We start from the raw sequence: 18,532 nt of genomic DNA, 5'->3' as shown, positions 1-18,532 counted from the left end.
GAGAAACCTCAAATCCTAGTATGAATATATATTAGAGAAGATGTACACCAAAAAATATGTACTTTTAGGGGAGTGAGATTTGGAAGGATGGAGGGAGACTACTTCTTTATGTCTGATTATTCAAATTGTTCTGGAAAAAGAAACTGAAATGGAAAAACTCGAATAGCTCAACAGAAAGTAGGGTCCTTAACCTGAATAGTTTTAGGTGACCAAAGCTAGTTCTTAATTTCAGGACTGATTTCCAGCAACAATCAGTTAAGTCAGCTCCCACACTGATTTTTGAGTATGTTTATTGTTTGAATGGGAGTGTGCACTTGATAATCTCCTTAGATACTAAGCTGCTGCCCAAATTGTTTAAAATGCGCGGTGCTTGTTATTTCTCTGTATTTTGCTAATAAGCTTTTGCCTTGTTCTGGGAATTAAAATCCTTTCACTAGCCCAATTAAATTTGTTAAGGGAGGGCCTCTATGAAAAGGCCCTTCTCTGAGGTCTTTGAGTGGAAATGATTGGTTCTGAAAATTCTTCTTCATCGACTCTTAAAACATTTTATAATCATTGAACGCTCATTATGAGGGCTGTCTCAGCTTCCCTCCAAAATGCTAAGGAATAACTTAAACAACAATTCAGACTCTAAAAATGAAGATGGCTCAGTCTTTTCACAGACTGAACACAATATTGTTGCAGCTTACTTGATCACAGCAGGTATGGATGTTTACTCCATTAACTGTTATTTTTCTTTCAAATGGGTGAAGAAAAACAGTTTTTCAGCATAAGTCAGTAGAAAAAAGTATGGGATCAGAGATGTTTCAAGTCCCTTATCTTTTCTGAGTTGGGGTGCTCATGTGGGCAATAGGGATGATACCACTTGCCCCGTTTCCTGGCTGTAGAGTGAGAGAACATGGATGGAAGGATAAATGAAGGCATTGTGAAGGGTGGTTAATGCCATAAGTTATTTTGAATCCTGATAAATAATGTGACAGTGGTGAAGTGCGGTTGAGAAAAGTTTTCTATAAAATGAATAATTTTTTAATAATCATCCATATATTTGGTTATTACATTGTCAAATTAAGGCTTTATTGGGGAAGAGTGTGTACCATGGCAAAAAAGTATTTTTAGGTCATTTACTATTCTCCTACATCCTCTGTGTCGTCTTGTTTTTGGTGGTGGAATCTAATTAAGATCCTGGAAATCTAATTAAGGTCCTGGAAAGAAAATGAAAGTTGTAAAAAAAGAGAGCAGACTGTATTGTTGTTGAAGACAAGGTGGAATTTCAGCTCATTCCCAGAATGCTGTATTGGAAAACTCTTGCACTTTGGATTTCATCCTTTAGTATCTATGCAACAGTGAGCAAATTCCCTCAGCTTTGTGTTCTTCCATTTTCTTATCTGAAAACAGGTTAAGAATAAGATACTTGTCATGATTGTTGTGAAGAGTAAAACTGAATGACTTAAACGACACATACAGTAGATGTTGGACACATATGTGTTTCTTTCTCCTCACACGCACACAGTCATTGATGTATATTGGATCAAGATAAAGGTGTTTACTGAAAAGAAGGGTGGGGGAATGACAATAGAAGTTGTCTCATCTTTTTTAGGTATAGGTTGAATTGTATAAATTTTATACTAAGCAGTAACTTCATTTTCAACTCTATGCTCAGTAATGAGTTTTAGAAGTAACTGTACCTTGGGTTTTTATCATTTTTTGTATTGACGTTTGAAAATGTTCAAATATATTCAAAAGTGGAGTGAAAAGTATAACAAATCCTATGGTACTCAGTTTATTCTTTATAATTGCTTAGTTCCCCTATAATTCACAATTACTTTAGTGTTAGAAATTATGGTTCCTCAGATAATTTTTGTAAATTTTAGTACTATGCTAGCTTGTTCATTTGAATACCTCTGTATGATAAGTACTGACTGGACAAGTTCTAGTTTCTTTCTGATTTTTTTTTTTTTGTGGTTGAAACAATATGAGAAAACAATATGCTAATTAAAGAGAAAATCGTCACAATTACATAGAAATACTTGGTATACAAACCTTTGGTTTAGTTAGTTTTTTGTAGATGATCAAGAAAAGCTATCTTTTTTGACCTGTTTACAAACAATAGCATGCAAAGACAATTTCTTGTTAAGAAATTGTTCTCTCTGGTTCTTGTGCTCATAGCAGTAACAATAATAGCAATCTTACTACAACTACAAAGATGACCACCACTACCAATTACCGCTACTGTTATTTGAATTTTTGCACTATTCTAAATAATTACTCGTATAGAATAATTCATCCTTATACTAAGTCAGTCAGCGACTTAGTTTTATCTTCCCTGTTTATATACACAAAGTGTTTAAGTAACTTGCCCAACACACAAATCTACTAAGTAGCTACACCAGGATTTGAAGTCAGACATTTTGGTTCTAAAGCCCTCACATCTAACCTCAAAAGTCATTTTTTTTTTAATTTTAAAATTTTTAATTTTTAAAATTCATTTATTTTGGGAGAGAGAGAGGAAGAGCACACGTGGGAGCTGAGGAGGGACAGAGAGAGGGAGAGAGAGAATCCCAAACAGGCTCTGGGCTGTCAGTGCAGAGCCCAATGCAGGGCTTGAACCCACAAACCATGAGATCATGACCTGAGCTGAAATCAAGTATTGGACAATTAACTGATTGAGCCACCGAGGTGCCCCCAAGGGTCAGTTTTATTAAGGCATACGATGAGTATGTGTTATTTGGTTGTGGTTTTCGGATAAACTGAAGGGAGCATATCTAACCTCTTCATGCTTCTGTTGAAAGATTTATCGTTCTTTAGGTCCCCTAATTTAATAAAACCTACTCATCTTTCCAAACCCAAACCAAAAAAGCTATGAGAATAAAGCATTTATTTCATTTGTTACTTTTACCAAGAACTTATTTAGATTTTTTGTTTTTAATTTTTTCTTTTTTAAAAAAGATTTATTTTGAGAGAAAGTGCACATGGAAGGGGGGGGGGACAGAGAGAGAAGGGGTGAGAGAGAATCCCAAGTAGGCTCCATGCTGTCAGTGCAGAGCCCAACACAGGGCTTGAACCCACAAACCATGAGATCACAACCTGAGCCGAAATCAAGAGTTGGATGCACAACCGACTGAGCCACCCAGGTCCCCTCGTTTTTAATTTTCAATTTAATATTTCCCTTATAAACTTTTACCAACTTGAGCACGGTCTCTTAATCCAGGTAAGGCTGGGAGGCAAGAGGGCATGGTAAATTAAAGATGTGAAATAAATTCATTATGAATGAATTGTAAAGTGAAGGGCAAGAGATATTAGGCTGCAGAGGAGGCTGTGTACCAGGTAATGAAAAATCACCTAAATCATAAGGGTGATGAGTCATTGAATAATGTGATTCCACTTGCATTTTAGAAATGTGCTATATATTAGTAGCTAAGAGTCCACATAGGAGGCCCCTGTGTGATTAAGATTAAGAAGGATCCTGAGGAGGGACAAGTGGCAATGGGGATAGAAAGAAATAGACACACTCAAGAGCCAAAATTTAGAATTGATGGTTGGGTGTGGCAATTGAAGGAGAAGGAGAGGGGATATCAAAGGTGACAAGGTTTCTGTTTGGGGCTCCTGGTTAGATGGTGAAGCTATTCACCAAGATAGGAAAACACCTGGGGAGGAATAGGTTTGAGGCAGTAGGAGAAAAGTCTCTGGGTTCAGTTTGAGAGATGTCCAGTAAAAAGCTGGACACGTGGGTTTGAATTTTATGAGATCGATCTGGAAAGGGATCAGCATATAGACTTGGATATGTATGAAATCACTCAAGATTATGTACTGAATGTGAAAAGAAAGGGTCTGGTACAGAAACTTGGACAATGCACATATTTAATAAGGTAGAGATGGAGAAATAAAGGCCAGATATAGATTAAGTAAGATCTACCAAAGAGATTGAAAGAAAGCCACAGAAGCCAAGGGGGAATTAATGTAGACTGAACTATTAAATGATCTATTATTATCTACTCCTTAGAAAATATCTGCAGTTTGAGAAATAGAGCAGAGAGCTTGAGATAGCTGCTGAGCAAATAAAGGGCTAACTTGTTTACCACATATCCCCCATTATATCTAAGACCTCCCCAGAAGTACAGTTAACTCTATTCTGGCTGTGTACTTGGTAGGCAACAACTTACTGTACTATGTTTTATCTGAACTTTTAAAACATCAAATTTATAATTAGCTTAGAAAGATTCTTCGATTCATTACTTTTTGGAGTATTTCTTGTATGCATGCTATAATACTTAATGCAAAAAATAGAGCCAAAGAGCAGGCCCTTGGCTGGCTCATTGGGCACAGCATGTTGCCTTTGATCTCAGGGTTGTGAGTTCCACCTCCACATTGGGTGTAGAGATAACTTAAAAATAAAATCTTAAGGGGTGCATTGGGTGGTTCAGTTGGTTAAGCGTCCAACTTCGGCTCAGGTCATGATCTTGCAGTTCGTGGGTTCAAGCCCCAAGGTGGGCTCTGTGCTGACAGCTCGGAGCCCAGAACCTGCTTCAAATTCTGTCTCCTTCTCCTTCTGCCCCTCCGCTGCTTGCACTCTGTTTCTCTCAAAAATAAGTAAACAAACAAAAAAAAATTTTTTTTAATCTTAAAAAAATAAAAATAGAGCCAAAGAATCATCAAATTTGCTATCACTATGCCTTACTTATGCTTTGCAGGAATAATAGAAATGAAACAATATGAGTTTTAGTTGTGGTCTGTTTATTAAATAAATCTATATGCCACATACTCATAGAACACAGGAGTCGTTAGGAGCCTGAAATCTAGATGGGAAGACTAAGAATATATAAACGTTAAAGGATATATCATTACATAAGATTAATAATATATAATCTAAGCAAGCACTTTGGGAATTTAGAGAAGAGAGTATACTGTGGGTAGGGGAAGGCCCTAGGGTAGAACTGGGCTTGAATAGAACTTTGAAGGATAGGTAGCATTTGATTGAATAGGTACAGGAAAAAAGTACGTTGTTCCAAGTGGAAGAAATTGGAGTTAAAATTTACAACAAGCCTTGTGTATTTGATAAATAACTAGAATGGAGGGCTTGTTTTGACAAGTGAGGAAATTTGCTTAAAGAAAGTGAAAACCAATTAAGGCAAAAACTGGAATATCAGGTTGGGACATGTGGGCTTTTATCCTACAGCCAGTGGAGAGTATTGAAAGTTCTGAGAAGAAACATTAATTCTATGTTGTAGCAAGCTTATTCTGCCCCAGCAAGGAAGGGAAAGAATGGGAATCTGGAAGCTTAGCGTGACAAGATGCTAAAAGGAAGTTTTGGATGAGGGTGCCAAGAAGTTCTTCCCCAGCTTATACTTTTGTGTGTTGGTGCTTGAAAACCTTCCCTCATTAGGACTGCTGGGGACTGCACACCAGTTGTACTCTTCATAATGGTGAATACAACTTTGTATTACTGCTTACCCCTCTTTTAGCCCCCAGGAATCTGGTAATGGCTCTAGCCTCTCTCAGCCAAAATCTACTTCCCCATCCCCACTGTTAGGACCTGGTATGACCCACATCTGGGATATTTACACATCCTTTGCAGCATGTAGGTTGTTAATTGGGCTAACATACGTGTCTGGTCCAGTCAACAATATTGCTTATTGTATATTAATACACGGCCATTCTGATTATGAAGTTCAGTCATCTATCTACCTGAGTCCAGCCTGTTCCAGGGCATTGACAACAATGAGTTTTGGGACCTGCAAGGCTAAGAATCAGATCCTAGTTTGTGGAAATTTGACTAGCGTGTATCACCTGTGAAGCTTTCAGTGTACTTAAAAAGCCAGCTTGACTTCCTTTTTGGATAGGCAAACCTTACAGTGTGCATTCTACAGATGTGTGTGAGTGAGTGTGTGTGTTGGATGCTTTGATTTGAACATGATGAATTTCAAGAAATATTGGAACAGTCATCTGATCTTATACATGATAGATCCCTAATAAATGTTTAATGACAATGAGTTGAAGGAAAAGGGATATGGAACTGGAGCATGGGTCAGGGCTGGAACGAGACAGAAGCTGTTAGGACAGAATCATAGTTGAGGCTCGAGAAAGGAAACTTGAGAGAGAAAGCTTCAGGCCTCAGGAAGGAGGAGGAGGAAGTTAGACTGCCAAAAGAGATGGTATGGTCATACATATATCTTAAAAATCAGCAGGGGTGGTATTATGAAAGATAAAGGAGCAATTTCAAGGGGGGAGTGATTAACCAGCCTTCAGTGCTATTTATGCAATTGGCAAATTCTTTGTTATTTTATTATTTCTATTGCACAAAAAGGCTGTGAAGATATTACAGTTTTAAGAACAGTTGAAGCTCCTCAAATGAATGAATTAAAATGGATTTGCTATTTGAAGGGGCTTAAATGTTTAATTGTGATACTACTTTTAAACACTCAAATTAAAAAAAGTGATTTTTTTTTTATGTGTTCTCAGGTATGATAAGTATTCTCAGCAACATAATAGTTCTGGGCATCTTCATTAAGTACAAGGAACTTCGGACTCCCACAAATGCAATTATCATTAACCTGGCTGTTACTGACATAGGGGTCAGTAGCATTGGATATCCCATGTCTGCAGCTTCAGATCTATATGGAAGTTGGAAATTTGGATATGCAGGATGTCAGGTATTGGAGATCCTTTGGGATGAAAGGAAAATAAAATAGATTAAAGAGATGTAAATTTAAATGTCTAAAAAAATTCCCACAGGTTTCAATCAAATAAGATCACATAGGATAATAGATAAAGCGCTCTTACTGAAAAGAACTTCAGGAGTGACTGGGAAATATATTCTTTAATAAGAGAAATGACCTTAGTAGCAATTATTATGTTTTCGAAATTTCCCCAACCCAAAGGAAAAAAACAAAAAAATTAGCATTCAGCTAGAGAAGAAAAGTAAAAATTTGCATATTCAAAAAGAAATATCCTATTTTCATTTGAAACAATATTTAATGACAATATTTAATATTTAATGACAATATCATAATATTTAAGTAATACAGTTAAGCTATCAGGTTTTTTCCCCTATGGAAAGTCCTCCAATGGAGTTGCTATTAATTATATCTACTATTAATTTTACTGGCAAGAAAATATATAAATATTAATTTGCATATCCTAGTAGGCAGAAATGACTTTTGGCCTGATTTTTAAAATCAGTTTACTATTTTAAAAAGTTTACTATTTTAAAAATTATAAAATAGGGAATACAATGTAATAGAGAATAATGAATACTCATGTGTGTACCACCTAGTTTTGTCAGATCTTAAGGTTTTGCAATATGTGCTTCAGGTTGTTTTGCTTTTTAAAGATATAAAACTTGAAAAATACTGTTGAAGGCCATTGCGCACCATATCCAATCATATTTCCTTCTTTCCCATGAATGTTTTTCTATCTTAGTACATATTTAGGTGTACATAAACTAAACTGCATGGATATTTTAAATTCTGTATAAATGATGTATTGTTTGTGTTATACAATCTTCATGTTTTTGAGGTTTATCCATGTTGTTGGATGTACTCAATTTAACTGCTACATGATATTCCATTTTATGAACATACCGGAATGTACTTATTTTTCTGTTATTGAGTATTTATCCCCCATGTTCTTCTTTCACCAACAAGGCTTCAATGAACATTCTTATTCATGTCTCCTACAATATGTGAGAGTTTCTTTAAATATATTTCTCAGGAGAGGGTTGTAGAGAATATTCATCTTCAACTTCACTAGATGTGCCCAAATTGCTCTCCAAAATGGGTATGCCAATTAGGAGAACTTCTATGACTCCACATTCTCCCTAATGCTTGGGACTGTCAGACTTCTAATTTTTTTTCATCATTTTTATGTGTCTGAATGGTATCTTACAATTTGCACTTCTTTGAATACATATTGTGGTTTACATCTTATGTCATAAATATTCAGATTCCCTCTTGTGTGAATCACTCATTTTTCTGTTTGTCTTTTCCCCTTGTTGAATTGTCTACCTTGTAAACACTAGTATTTTGTTGGTTATATGCATTGTATCTAATTTATAGTTTGTTTTTTACTCTGTTAATAGAATATGTTGTATAGAAGTATTACTTTAAGTCTTAAAATTTTAAGTTTATTTTAATTAGTGAAGTCCTAAAGCACTGTCCATAAATGCCTTTAATAAGCCAGTTACAATATGACAATGGAAAATGTATTTTAAAATTATTAAAATAAAAAACATTCAATGTATCTAAAATATATTCTAACACTGGAATAAAAATGTAAATATCTCTTGGGAGGGCATGTAGAATAGTGGGTTCTTTCCGATTTTGATTTTTAGATTTATGCTGGGTTGAATATCTTTTTTGGAATGGCAAGTATTGGATTACTCACTGTTGTGGCTATGGATCGATACCTGACCATCTGCAGTCCTAACCCAGGTATAGCACTTCTCTCAACTTTCTCAATGGAAGGTACTTCCTGCCTAAGTACCACTTAACACACATTTACTTTAAAATATAAATGTAAAAAAAACCACCCATATATATATATATATATATATATATATACACATATACCCATATATATATATATATATATATATATACACATATACATGTTATATGTGTGTGTGTGTTTGTGTATGTATACATATACACACATGCATATATGTGTGTGTGTGTGTGTGTGTGTAATGAATTGTAATCATGGTCAGTCTTATTTGAGAATCCTTGTTCAAAAGTTTCAATGATTTCCTATTATAATTACAATAAAATCCAAATTTCATAGCACAGCCTCCAAGGGCCTGTGTGGTCTGGCCCCTGGCTATCTTTCCAGCTTTGGCTAGGGTCTCTCACTTTGGAGTACTGGACAAGGCCTTTCCCACTTTGGGATCTTTGTAAATGCTGTTTCCCTAGGCCTGGAAAGTGTTTCTCCCTGCTTGTCCTCTGGCTGACCCTTTTTATCATTCAGGTTTTGGCTTAAATGCCATTTTCTTTTCTGAATATAAATTCACATAGATAGGCCTCTGAATGAATTAAAGTGCTTTGCAAAGAATCTACTTGATAACAAATTTGAATAGTTAGTAAAAAACAAAGTGGAGGTATGAATTCATCACTGGCAAATGATGCTAATATTTCATCTGTTTGTTAATAGGAAGAAGAATGACCACCAACACTTACATCAGCATGATTCTGGGGGCCTGGCTCAATGGTCTCTTTTGGGCTTTGATGCCTATCATAGGGTGGGCTAGTTATGCCCCAGATCCTACTGGGGCTACTTGTACCATAAACTGGAGGAAAAATGATGCGTAAGAGACACATTTACACTTTATAATCAAATACTTCTAATGTAGACATTTTCTCACCATTTCAAATTTAAGGTCAGGTCAAATGTTTTCCAATCAGAGTGTGGCAAAGTGCTTCCTTGGTGGTGACATGTGAATCCAGCATTGAATTACTCTTGTTTGCAAGTAAAGGCCATCCAGCTCCCTTGTTCCCCTTACCCTTTTACATCCTCTCCCGTGGCACCAAAGTGGGCACAGAAGCACCCTTTTGGTATTTGTAACTCAGAGATAGAATCCAAAAGGGAAAAGGGAGTGTTAATATCGCTAGACAGCATGCAGCTCTGCGGGAAGCCCAGGCTGAGTCCCTACTATCTTTTCAAGATGGTCTGGTGATAAAGCTGAAATTACACAGCAAAAGCAGTCACTGTAAGGATTCGCTTGTTTGTTAGTTTTGCTTCTCTGTATTTACCAGGAAAAAGAGGGTAACTTCGTTTATTAAAGAAAACGGAAGACTACTCAGAAAAACAAGTAGAAAATTTCTTAATCTAAATTTAAGATTTTTCTGTAAAGGGGCAATAGTAAATATTTTTATGCTTTACAGACAAGACTGTCTCTGTTATAATTGTTCAAGCCTGCCTGTGAAAGCAGCCATAGATAGTATATAAATGAATGTAGTTCCAATAAAATTTAATTTACAAAGACGGATGACAAGGCTGGGCGTGGCCTGTAGGCTACACTTTGCCAACTCCTAGTCTAAAGGAATTAGTTAAATATCCTTCCTAAGCTATTTAATAATACAGTGACTGTTTAACAGTGCTAGTATTATTTTTAATATTGTCCTATTTCCTTTGCCCTATTTAGCACTTTAAACAAGTAGTGATTTAATGATTCCCTTTTCTTGTTTTCAGATCTTTTGTTTCTTTCACAATGACAGTTATTGCGATAAATTTTATTATACCCTTGACAGTGATGTTTTACTGTTATTACCATGTCACTCAAACCATTAAATGCCATGATACTAGTAACTGCACTGGATACCTCAACAGAGATTGGTCAAATCAGGTAGATGTGACAAAGGTAAGATTAAAATCCTTAAAATGTTTTCGCAATGGAGCTTTTACACATATGTGGCCTATATTATAATCACCTCTCCCCAACACCTGATTCTTATTCCCTGGCTCTTTTTCTTGTTTGCCTTCATATTTCTTTCTTTCTTTTAATGTTTATTCATTTTTTGAGAGAGACAGAGACAGAGAGAGGCAGAGCGCGAGTGGTGGAGGGGCAGAGAGAGGGACACAGAGAATCCAAAGCAGGCTCCAGGCTCTGAGCTGTCAGCACAGAGCCCCACGTGGGGTTTTGAACCCATGAACCATTAGATCATGACCTGAGCTGAAGTCAGATGCTTAACCGACTGAGCCCCCAGGCGCCCCTGCCTCCATATTTCTAAATGATGTGTTTATCTGCTGTTTTGGATATTTTTATTTGCTATTACTCTTGATTTCCCACTATGGACAATAAGAATTTCTCTCTCTTATATCATCTTTCCCACTCCTCTACCCCAACCTTTTTTCCTCATCTTGTCAGTATAATGTTAATATTTGGTTACATTATTTTACATTATCGTAACTACCTAAATTTTGTTTATTGCAGACCTCTGTAAGGTTCTGTGATTTGTATTTTTTTAAACAAATTGTTTTTCTTTTGGGGTAAATAATTCATTCCTTTCTTTCTTCCTCCCTCCTCCTCTCTGTCCCCTCTTCTGCTCCCCATCTGTCCTACCCTCCCCACCACCATAGTTATGGTTACTGTTCTGTGTACCTATTGCCAATTCATCTCTTAACTCCCTACCAGAAGTGCCAATCTCCTCTCAATATTTTTTTTTCTTTTTAAAAAAAAAATTTTTTTTTTTAACGTTTATTTATTTTTGAGACAGAGAGAGACAGAGCATGAACAGGGGAGGGGCAGAGAGAGAGGGAGACACAGAATCTGAAACAGGCTCCAGGCTCTGAGCTGTCAGCACAGAGCCCGATGCGGGGCTTGAACTCACGGACCGTGAGATGGTGACCTGAGCCGAAGTTGGCCGCTTAAACAACTGAGCCACCCAGGCGCCCCTCCTCTCAATATTTTCAAATGCATCAGAGACTAATTGACTTTATCCTTTTTTTTTTTTTTTTTTGGAACAGTCCCTCCTGGCACTTCCAAGTGTCCTGCTCTATACTGGCCCTTCTCTAAGACCACTGCCAGCATCCTCAGATCTCTTTATCACCAACTGGGAATGCCTTTGGCCCCTTTCCTGGGTTGAATCACCTGTTTTCTGGCCTGCGTATCTTCCTTTTTCTTGGTTACTCTCTCATTTGGTGGAACACATTCTCAAGTAGATTTCTGAGATTATAGGGAGGTATATTTTTTAAAGATTTTGTTGCCTGAAAAATGTCTTAATTCTATGATTATATTTGACTGTTTGCCTTGTATGGAATTTTAAGTAGAAAACGATTTTCAAAGAGTTTTGAAAGCATTGCCCTATAGCTTCCCAGCTTCCGGTGTTGCTATTACGAAGGCTGACAGCATGCTTGTTACAGTCCCTTTGTAGTGATCTATGCATTCTCTCTGGAAGCTTGAAGGATCATTTCTGTGTCTCCAATTTTCTAGAATTTCATGCAGATGTGCCTTGATGGGGCTCTTTATTCACCATGTGCTGGGTACTTGGTGAGTTCTTTCAATATGAAGACTCAGGTCCTCCCCTTCTGGGAGACTTCTTGTATTATTTCTCTGGCGATTTCCTCTCTCTGTTTTGTTTTTCCTGTTCTCTTTTTCTGGAAGTCCTTTTTTTTTTTTTTTAATATTAAATTTCCTGGATTTACCTTCTAATTTTCTTTTTTTTTTTTATTTATTATTATTTTTTTTATTTATTTTTGGGACAGAGAGAGACAGAGCATGAACGGGGGAGGGGCAGAGAGAGAGGGAGACACAGAATCGGAAACAGGCTCCAGGCTCCGAGCCATCAGCCCAGAGCCCGACGCGGGGCTCGAACTCACGGACCGCGAGATCGTGACCTGGCTGAAGTCGGACGCTTAACCGACTGCGCCACCCAGGCGCCCCACCTTCTAATTTTCTTAAATTTTCTCTCCTATGTTGTCTCTGGTCTTGAGCTTTGTTTTCGTTTGTTTCTTTCTGAGAGATTTCCTCAACCATGTCTATGTCTGGGGTTGGGTGAGAAAAATGAGGCTCAAGACTTGGGTGCAAAATTTAATCTTTTTTTTAACGTTTATTTATTTTTTTGAGACAGAGAGAGACAGAGCATGAACAGGGGAGGGGCAGAGAGAGAGGGAGACACAGAATCTGAAACAGGCTCCAGGCTCTGAGCCGTCAGCACAGAGCCTGACGCGGGGCTCGAACTCATGGACCGTGAGATCATGACCTGAGCCGAAGTCAGATGCTTAACCGACCAAGCCACCCAGGCGCCCCGGGTGCAAAATTTAATCAGGCACCACAAAACTCAGTAATCCCCACCCCCCCAACACACAAAGTAGTTAATGTATTTTTATTATTTTTTTTAATGCTTATTTATTTTTGAGACAGAGACACACAGTGAGTGTGGGGGAGGTGTACAGAGGGAGACACGGAATCCCAAGCAAGCTCCAGGCTCCAAGCTGTCAGCACAGAGCCTGACATGGGGCTCGAACTCACCAATCGTGAGATCGTGACCTGAGCCGAAGTCCGATGCTTAACTGACTGAGCCAACCAGGTGCTCCAGTTAATGTAGCATTTTTAAAAAAAAATCAAAATTAATGTCAGAAACTCACTGAACAAAATATAAAATTTTAAATAAAGATAGGATCTCACCCTGCCCTTGCATGACTCACCTCAGTACCCCGATCCTGGCTAATCACATTGTTCACTTTTTCTATTGCATTTTAAAAATTCTCCTCTTTCTTTTATAGATAGGGCATAGAAGAAAGCCCATTTTTATAGATAAAAAGAATTAGTTTACACCCTCTACTCCTTTTCAATAGCACCCTCTTCTTGTTTTATGGATATGTATCTTCTCTCATTTCTGTTCATCACATATTTTTTTGTTTCCCCTGAATTTCTGCATCATTTTTTGGTATCTTTTTTAAAAAAAGAATTATCATTGAAGTATAGTTGGCATACAATGTTATATTAGTTTCAGGTGTACAACATAGTGATTCAATGATTCTCTACATGATACAATGTTCACCACAATAATTGTAGTTACTATCTGTCACCATTAAATGTCATTATAATATTATTGACTATGTTCCCTATGCTGTACTTTCACCTCTATGACTTATTTATTTTATAACTGGAAGTTTGTACCTCTTAATTCTCCTCACCTATTTTACTCATCCCCTATGTTCCTCCCCTCTGGCAACCACGCTTTCCATATTGATGAGTCTATTTCTGTCTGTCTATTTGTTCATTTGGTTTTGTTTCTTAGATTCCACATATAGGTGGAATCATATGGTATTTGTCTTTCTCTGTCTGACTTATTTCACTTAGCATAATATAATACCCTCTGGGTCCATCCATGTTGCAAATGGCAAAGTTTCATTCTTTCTATGGGTAAGTGATATTCCATTGTGGTGTGTGTGTGTTTATGTACATATATATGTATATAATTTATATATATACATTAGATAGATACACACACACACACCATTTTTGTCTCTGCCTGTCAGTTTGTTTCCTCAATATCTGGTGGTCAGCGACTGTCTCCTGCATATTTAAAAGTGATACACTAAAAAGCTGATTGTGAGCTCTGGACATGCTCCTCACTGGGATGTTTCCTTGGGGGAATTTCTGACACTCTGTATCTCCAGGTATTTTCTTCTGGGCTGGTCAGTTCCCAAGGAGATTCTTTCATGTTCCTTAGTGGGAAGCACAAGTCTGTTTCCCAGATTCTCATGGCTCAGAGCAGGGAGGGGACAGACAGCATGCAGCACCCCTCTTTCTTACAGTGCTCCAGCTCTCTGCTAAGCCCAAGATCCTATAGTTTCCTACCTCTTAGACTGAAGCGCTCTGGGATTCTTCTGGGGAGAGGATGGGGCAGTTGCATGGTGGAATGGTAAGGGGATTCAGAAGTTTGTCTGTTTTTGCAGATTTCAATGAGTTCTGCTATTTTAAGTTCCATGTGCTGCCCTACATTCAGAGCTAGCTGTTACCTCCAATTCCAGGAACTTTCTGAAGTTCTGCGTAATGAATTAGTCTCTATTTCATGTTCCCTCACTGATGGTACTTTTAAAAGTTTTTTAAATTTATTTTTAAATTATTCTTGTGTCTGATAAATTATTTGATGCTTGCCCAATGGTTATTCAGTTTTAATTTTTACAAGGCTATTGTCTAATCTGTGATTCTCAGACTTTAAGGGTTTAGATCTTTTTAAACCTCTTTCTATCATTTTAGTGGACAATCAATAAGGAACAATGTAAAAATTATAATTTTTTATATAAAGGAGATGCAAGGGAGCTGCATTACAAAACTATCTGTACTGTACATCTATGTGGAGCTTCTGTATTACAATACAATGAACTCAATATACGACTTTGGTCTTTTCAAGATTGAACTTAGAAAGTGAGAAAGTTAGTTTTTAGATTAGCAAATAATGAGAGTGAGAGGAAAAAGCACAATGCCAGCAGTCCATAGCACAATTACTAGAAATGGGTTAAGAGTGGGTTTTCATGTGCCTTTCATCAAAGCCAGCTTTTGTATTCTTCCTTTCCCAGATAAAGAGGACATCCTTTACATCTGTATAACATTCTACTCATTTAATAAGTTCTTGTTATCATAGAGGACTTCAGGCACATAAGCAAAGTACAATGAGGTTTGGAAAAATTCAGTTTTTGGGGTGCCTGCGTGGCTCAGCCAGTTTAGCATCCGACTTCAGCTCAGGTCACGATCTGCCAGTTTGTGAGTTCGAGCCCCACATCAGGTTCTGTGCTGATGGCTTGGAGCCTGGAGCCTGTTTCAGATTCTCTGTCTTCTTTCTCTCTCCCTCTCTCTCTGCCCCTTTCCTGTTCTCTCTCTCAAAAATAAACATTAAAAAATTTAAAAAATTTCAATATTTTAGATATTGGGTTTGCCAAATATTGATTTATTTTACAGATGTCTGTGATAATGATATTTATGTTTCTGGTGGCGTGGTCCCCTTATTCCATCGTGTGCTTATGGGCTTCTTTTGGTGACCCAAAGAAGATCCCTCCCTCAATGGCCATCATAGCTCCACTATTTGCAAAATCTTCTACATTCTACAATCCCTGTATTTATGTGGTTGCTAATAAAAAGTAAGTAATGTCTAAAATGCTTTAAAAAAACAGATATAGAAAGAATGTTAAAAAACAACTTAGGGGGGTTGGAGACTGACAGAAATTCACTTCAAACTAGTGTAAAAATTATTTGGCTCATGCAACTGGAGAAGCATCTAGGCCCTTAAATACCTAGAGCTCCAGTTCTATGAGAGCCTCTTCCCACATGGAGGTGAGATAATCACAGCAACACAAGACCCAAGTTCTACCATGTAAGCTTTTCCAAATTCGAGTTTCGTCTCAGATAGCTCCCTGGCCGAAAAGCTGCTGGGAAGTTGTTAGTGGGCTCAGCTTAGTTCTCGTGGTTACCCCACCCAAAATACATGGAATTGATTTTCCAAAGAAAAGAGTGGTTCTATTACCAGAAAAGGGACAAGGTGAAGAAGACAACGTTGAACTCCATAAGTGGGTAGCATAGTTGTATATTAGAACAGAAGACATTCAGATGCAAGAGAAAAACCCAGTGCTAAAATAAAAGGACTTCAGGGGTGGGTAGTCATTCAGGATAATAAAGAATCTCCCACTCTCCCCCCTTGTTGGGACTCAGCAAAGATTTCCTCTGTGAAGCTTAGATTATTTTATTTCCTGTTACTGCAGAAAGGTGGAATAACTAATTTATTGTCCTTAAATATTTGATAAGAAAAATCTCAGTAGAGGTCAGGTAATTTGATCCTGGAATGCCAGCGATGCTTCTATTAAACTTACGTTATTTAGGCACATGTTTGGTAGAGCAGCTTTAGCTACAGGAATACAGGGAAACAAAAACTTTTAAGAGCAAACAGACCACATAAGAATAACGAACACATTTTTATTTATTTTGAGAGAAAGGGTGCATATGCATGCCTAAGTTAGCAGGGGAAAGTCAGAGAAAGAATCTCAAGTAGGCTTCTCGCTGTCAGCATTGAGCCTGATGCAGGGCTTTATTTCACGAACTGTGAGATCACGACTTGAGCTGAAATCAAGAGTCAGAGGTTTAACGGACTGAGCCACCGAGGCGCCCCAAGAACACATTTTAAATTCAGAGCCTATTGGTAGTTCTTTTGGAAAGATTAGTCATTTTCAAGCTCCCCTTAATTTCAACTGGCCTTTGTTCAGAAGAACAAATGCATGAAACACACATCCTTGGTTCAAGTAAACTGTAATTGACATTAGAAGTGTCATCTTAAACAGGCATAATTATTGATTTGTATTAAATGCCTTCAATATTTATAATCAGTGGTGTAAAACTGGTCTTTAACTGTACCATATACCTTATACATTTATGAATGCTTTTTTTTTTATTTAAAAAAAATTTTTTTTTAACGTTGTATTTATTTTTGAGACAGAGAGAGACAGAGCATGAACAGGGGAGGGTCAGCGAGAGGGAGACACAGAATCTGAAACAGGCTCCAGGCTCTGAGCGGTCAGCACAGAGCCCGACGCGGGGCTCGAACTCACGGACCGCGAAATCATGACCTGAGCCGAAGTCGGCCGCTTAACTGACTGAGCCACCCAGGCGCCCCTATGAATGCTTTTAAAGTTGGAGGCAGAAATTTACTTGGAGATGACAATTGGCAGTAGAGGCATCTTAGCCATATTTGAAAATGCTTTAATAGTTCCAAATCATTATAGGATAATGCCAGATTTCCCCTTTTTTACTGTAGATTTCGGAAGGCGATGTTTGCCATGTTCAAATGTCAGAATCACCAACCTATGCCCATGACAAGTATTTTACCAATGGATGTATCTCAAAACCCACTGACTTCTGGAAGAAAGTGAAATAAGAGAAAAAGCACACAGTATCAAAATTTTTTTATTTACTTTTTTCTCCAATGGTTTAGTTTTATTTTAAATATGATCATGTTTAGATCAGATACATAGATTATTGTCCTATTAGACCCTAAATGCCTCAAGTGTTTCTCCTATTTCTTCTATTTGTGGGATGGCTACTGTAGTGAATGTTTCTTTATGCCCTTTATGTAAACTTATGTCCATCTCCTTTGATGAAGCTAAGCACATGAGATTAAGGCCCATTCTATTTCTCCCAATCATGGCATTCATTACACTGTATCAATGACCAAGTAACTTGCCTGGGTCCTCCATTAGACTAGAAGTAGCCATTATTTAATATTGAAATAAATTAATAATAATAAATAGTCTTCAGTAAGTAAATTACAGAAATGAGTTGTTGGATGTTCCTAGATGGAACTAGATGGAAAACATTTTTAGCATTTCACTCTTAAAATTTTAATGCAAATATTAACATACTATTTAACAAAAATAATCAAATGAATATTAAACACTTGCTTCTAAATCACATTAGTTGATGCACATATTTACTTTATATAGCAATATAATTTCTGTATATTATTATGTATTCTGCATTTTCAATTAACATTTTTCTGTATATATATTTCCATATATTTGCCACTAGACTTAATTTAATCAGAGTGGGTTTTTTGTGTTTTGTTCTTTTGTTCCTATTTTGTCTGAAATTTACTTCATGGTGGCAAGAACACAGCATGCAATCTACCCTTTCAACCAGTTTTTAAGTGTACAATATAGTATTGGTAACTGTGACTACAGTATTGCACAGCAGATCTGTAGAACTTATTGTCTTGCTTAACTGAAATGGCTATTGATAGCTGTATGCTTGCTCTTTGATGTATTCTTAGCACATAACTGCATGTTGCTTGGTACATAGTAGGCACTCAATAAAAAAACTGTTGAATGTGGAATGCATTTGTAGACTCATGTATTTGTTGTTTGAAATAACCATTAAGCATAGTATGATAATGTAATATTGTTTAAATAATGGACATTTAAAATCTGCAGTATTTTATTTTAATTGAGCACAATTTGCTGACTTTATTGTTTCTATATGCATTCTATCAGTTTTAAATAAAACTTCGCATAATATTCTTACTTTTATAGAATTTCCTTTTGAAAAAGGTTTTTT

At 37.0% G+C, this 18,532-nt stretch overlaps 1 protein-coding gene and 1 long non-coding RNA gene across 4 annotated transcripts in view; one reads left to right on the top strand and one right to left on the bottom strand.

Annotated features, from left to right (window-relative positions):
* Positions 1-131: 131 nt before the first annotated feature.
* On the top strand, positions 132-18,315 carry RRH (retinal pigment epithelium-derived rhodopsin homolog). Its single transcript, XM_058721679.1, has 7 exons — positions 132-702; positions 6,457-6,647; positions 8,327-8,426; positions 9,142-9,295; positions 10,180-10,348; positions 15,395-15,573; positions 17,238-18,315. Exons 1-7 carry the CDS (start codon positions 597-599, stop codon positions 17,350-17,352), a joined length of 1,014 nt encoding a protein of 337 aa, XP_058577662.1. The 5' UTR covers positions 132-596; the 3' UTR covers positions 17,353-18,315.
* Positions 668-18,532, bottom strand: part of LOC131507205 (uncharacterized) — a 61,699-nt gene continuing 43,834 nt past the window's right edge. For 2 of the 3 annotated variants that reach the window (XR_009259386.1, XR_009259387.1), the window contains exons 4-5: positions 6,549-6,659; positions 668-1,385 (exon numbers count right to left, since the gene is read on the bottom strand). This is a non-coding gene — a long non-coding RNA (uncharacterized LOC131507205). The remainder of the gene's footprint in view (positions 1,386-6,548; positions 6,660-18,532) is intronic. The other variant, XR_009259388.1, reaches the window with a different exon arrangement.

This window comes from Neofelis nebulosa, chromosome 3 (genome assembly GCF_028018385.1).
Source record: "Neofelis nebulosa isolate mNeoNeb1 chromosome 3, mNeoNeb1.pri, whole genome shotgun sequence".
NCBI lineage: Eukaryota > Metazoa > Chordata > Mammalia > Carnivora > Felidae > Neofelis > Neofelis nebulosa.
This window is presented reverse-complemented; position numbering and strand designations above follow the sequence as displayed.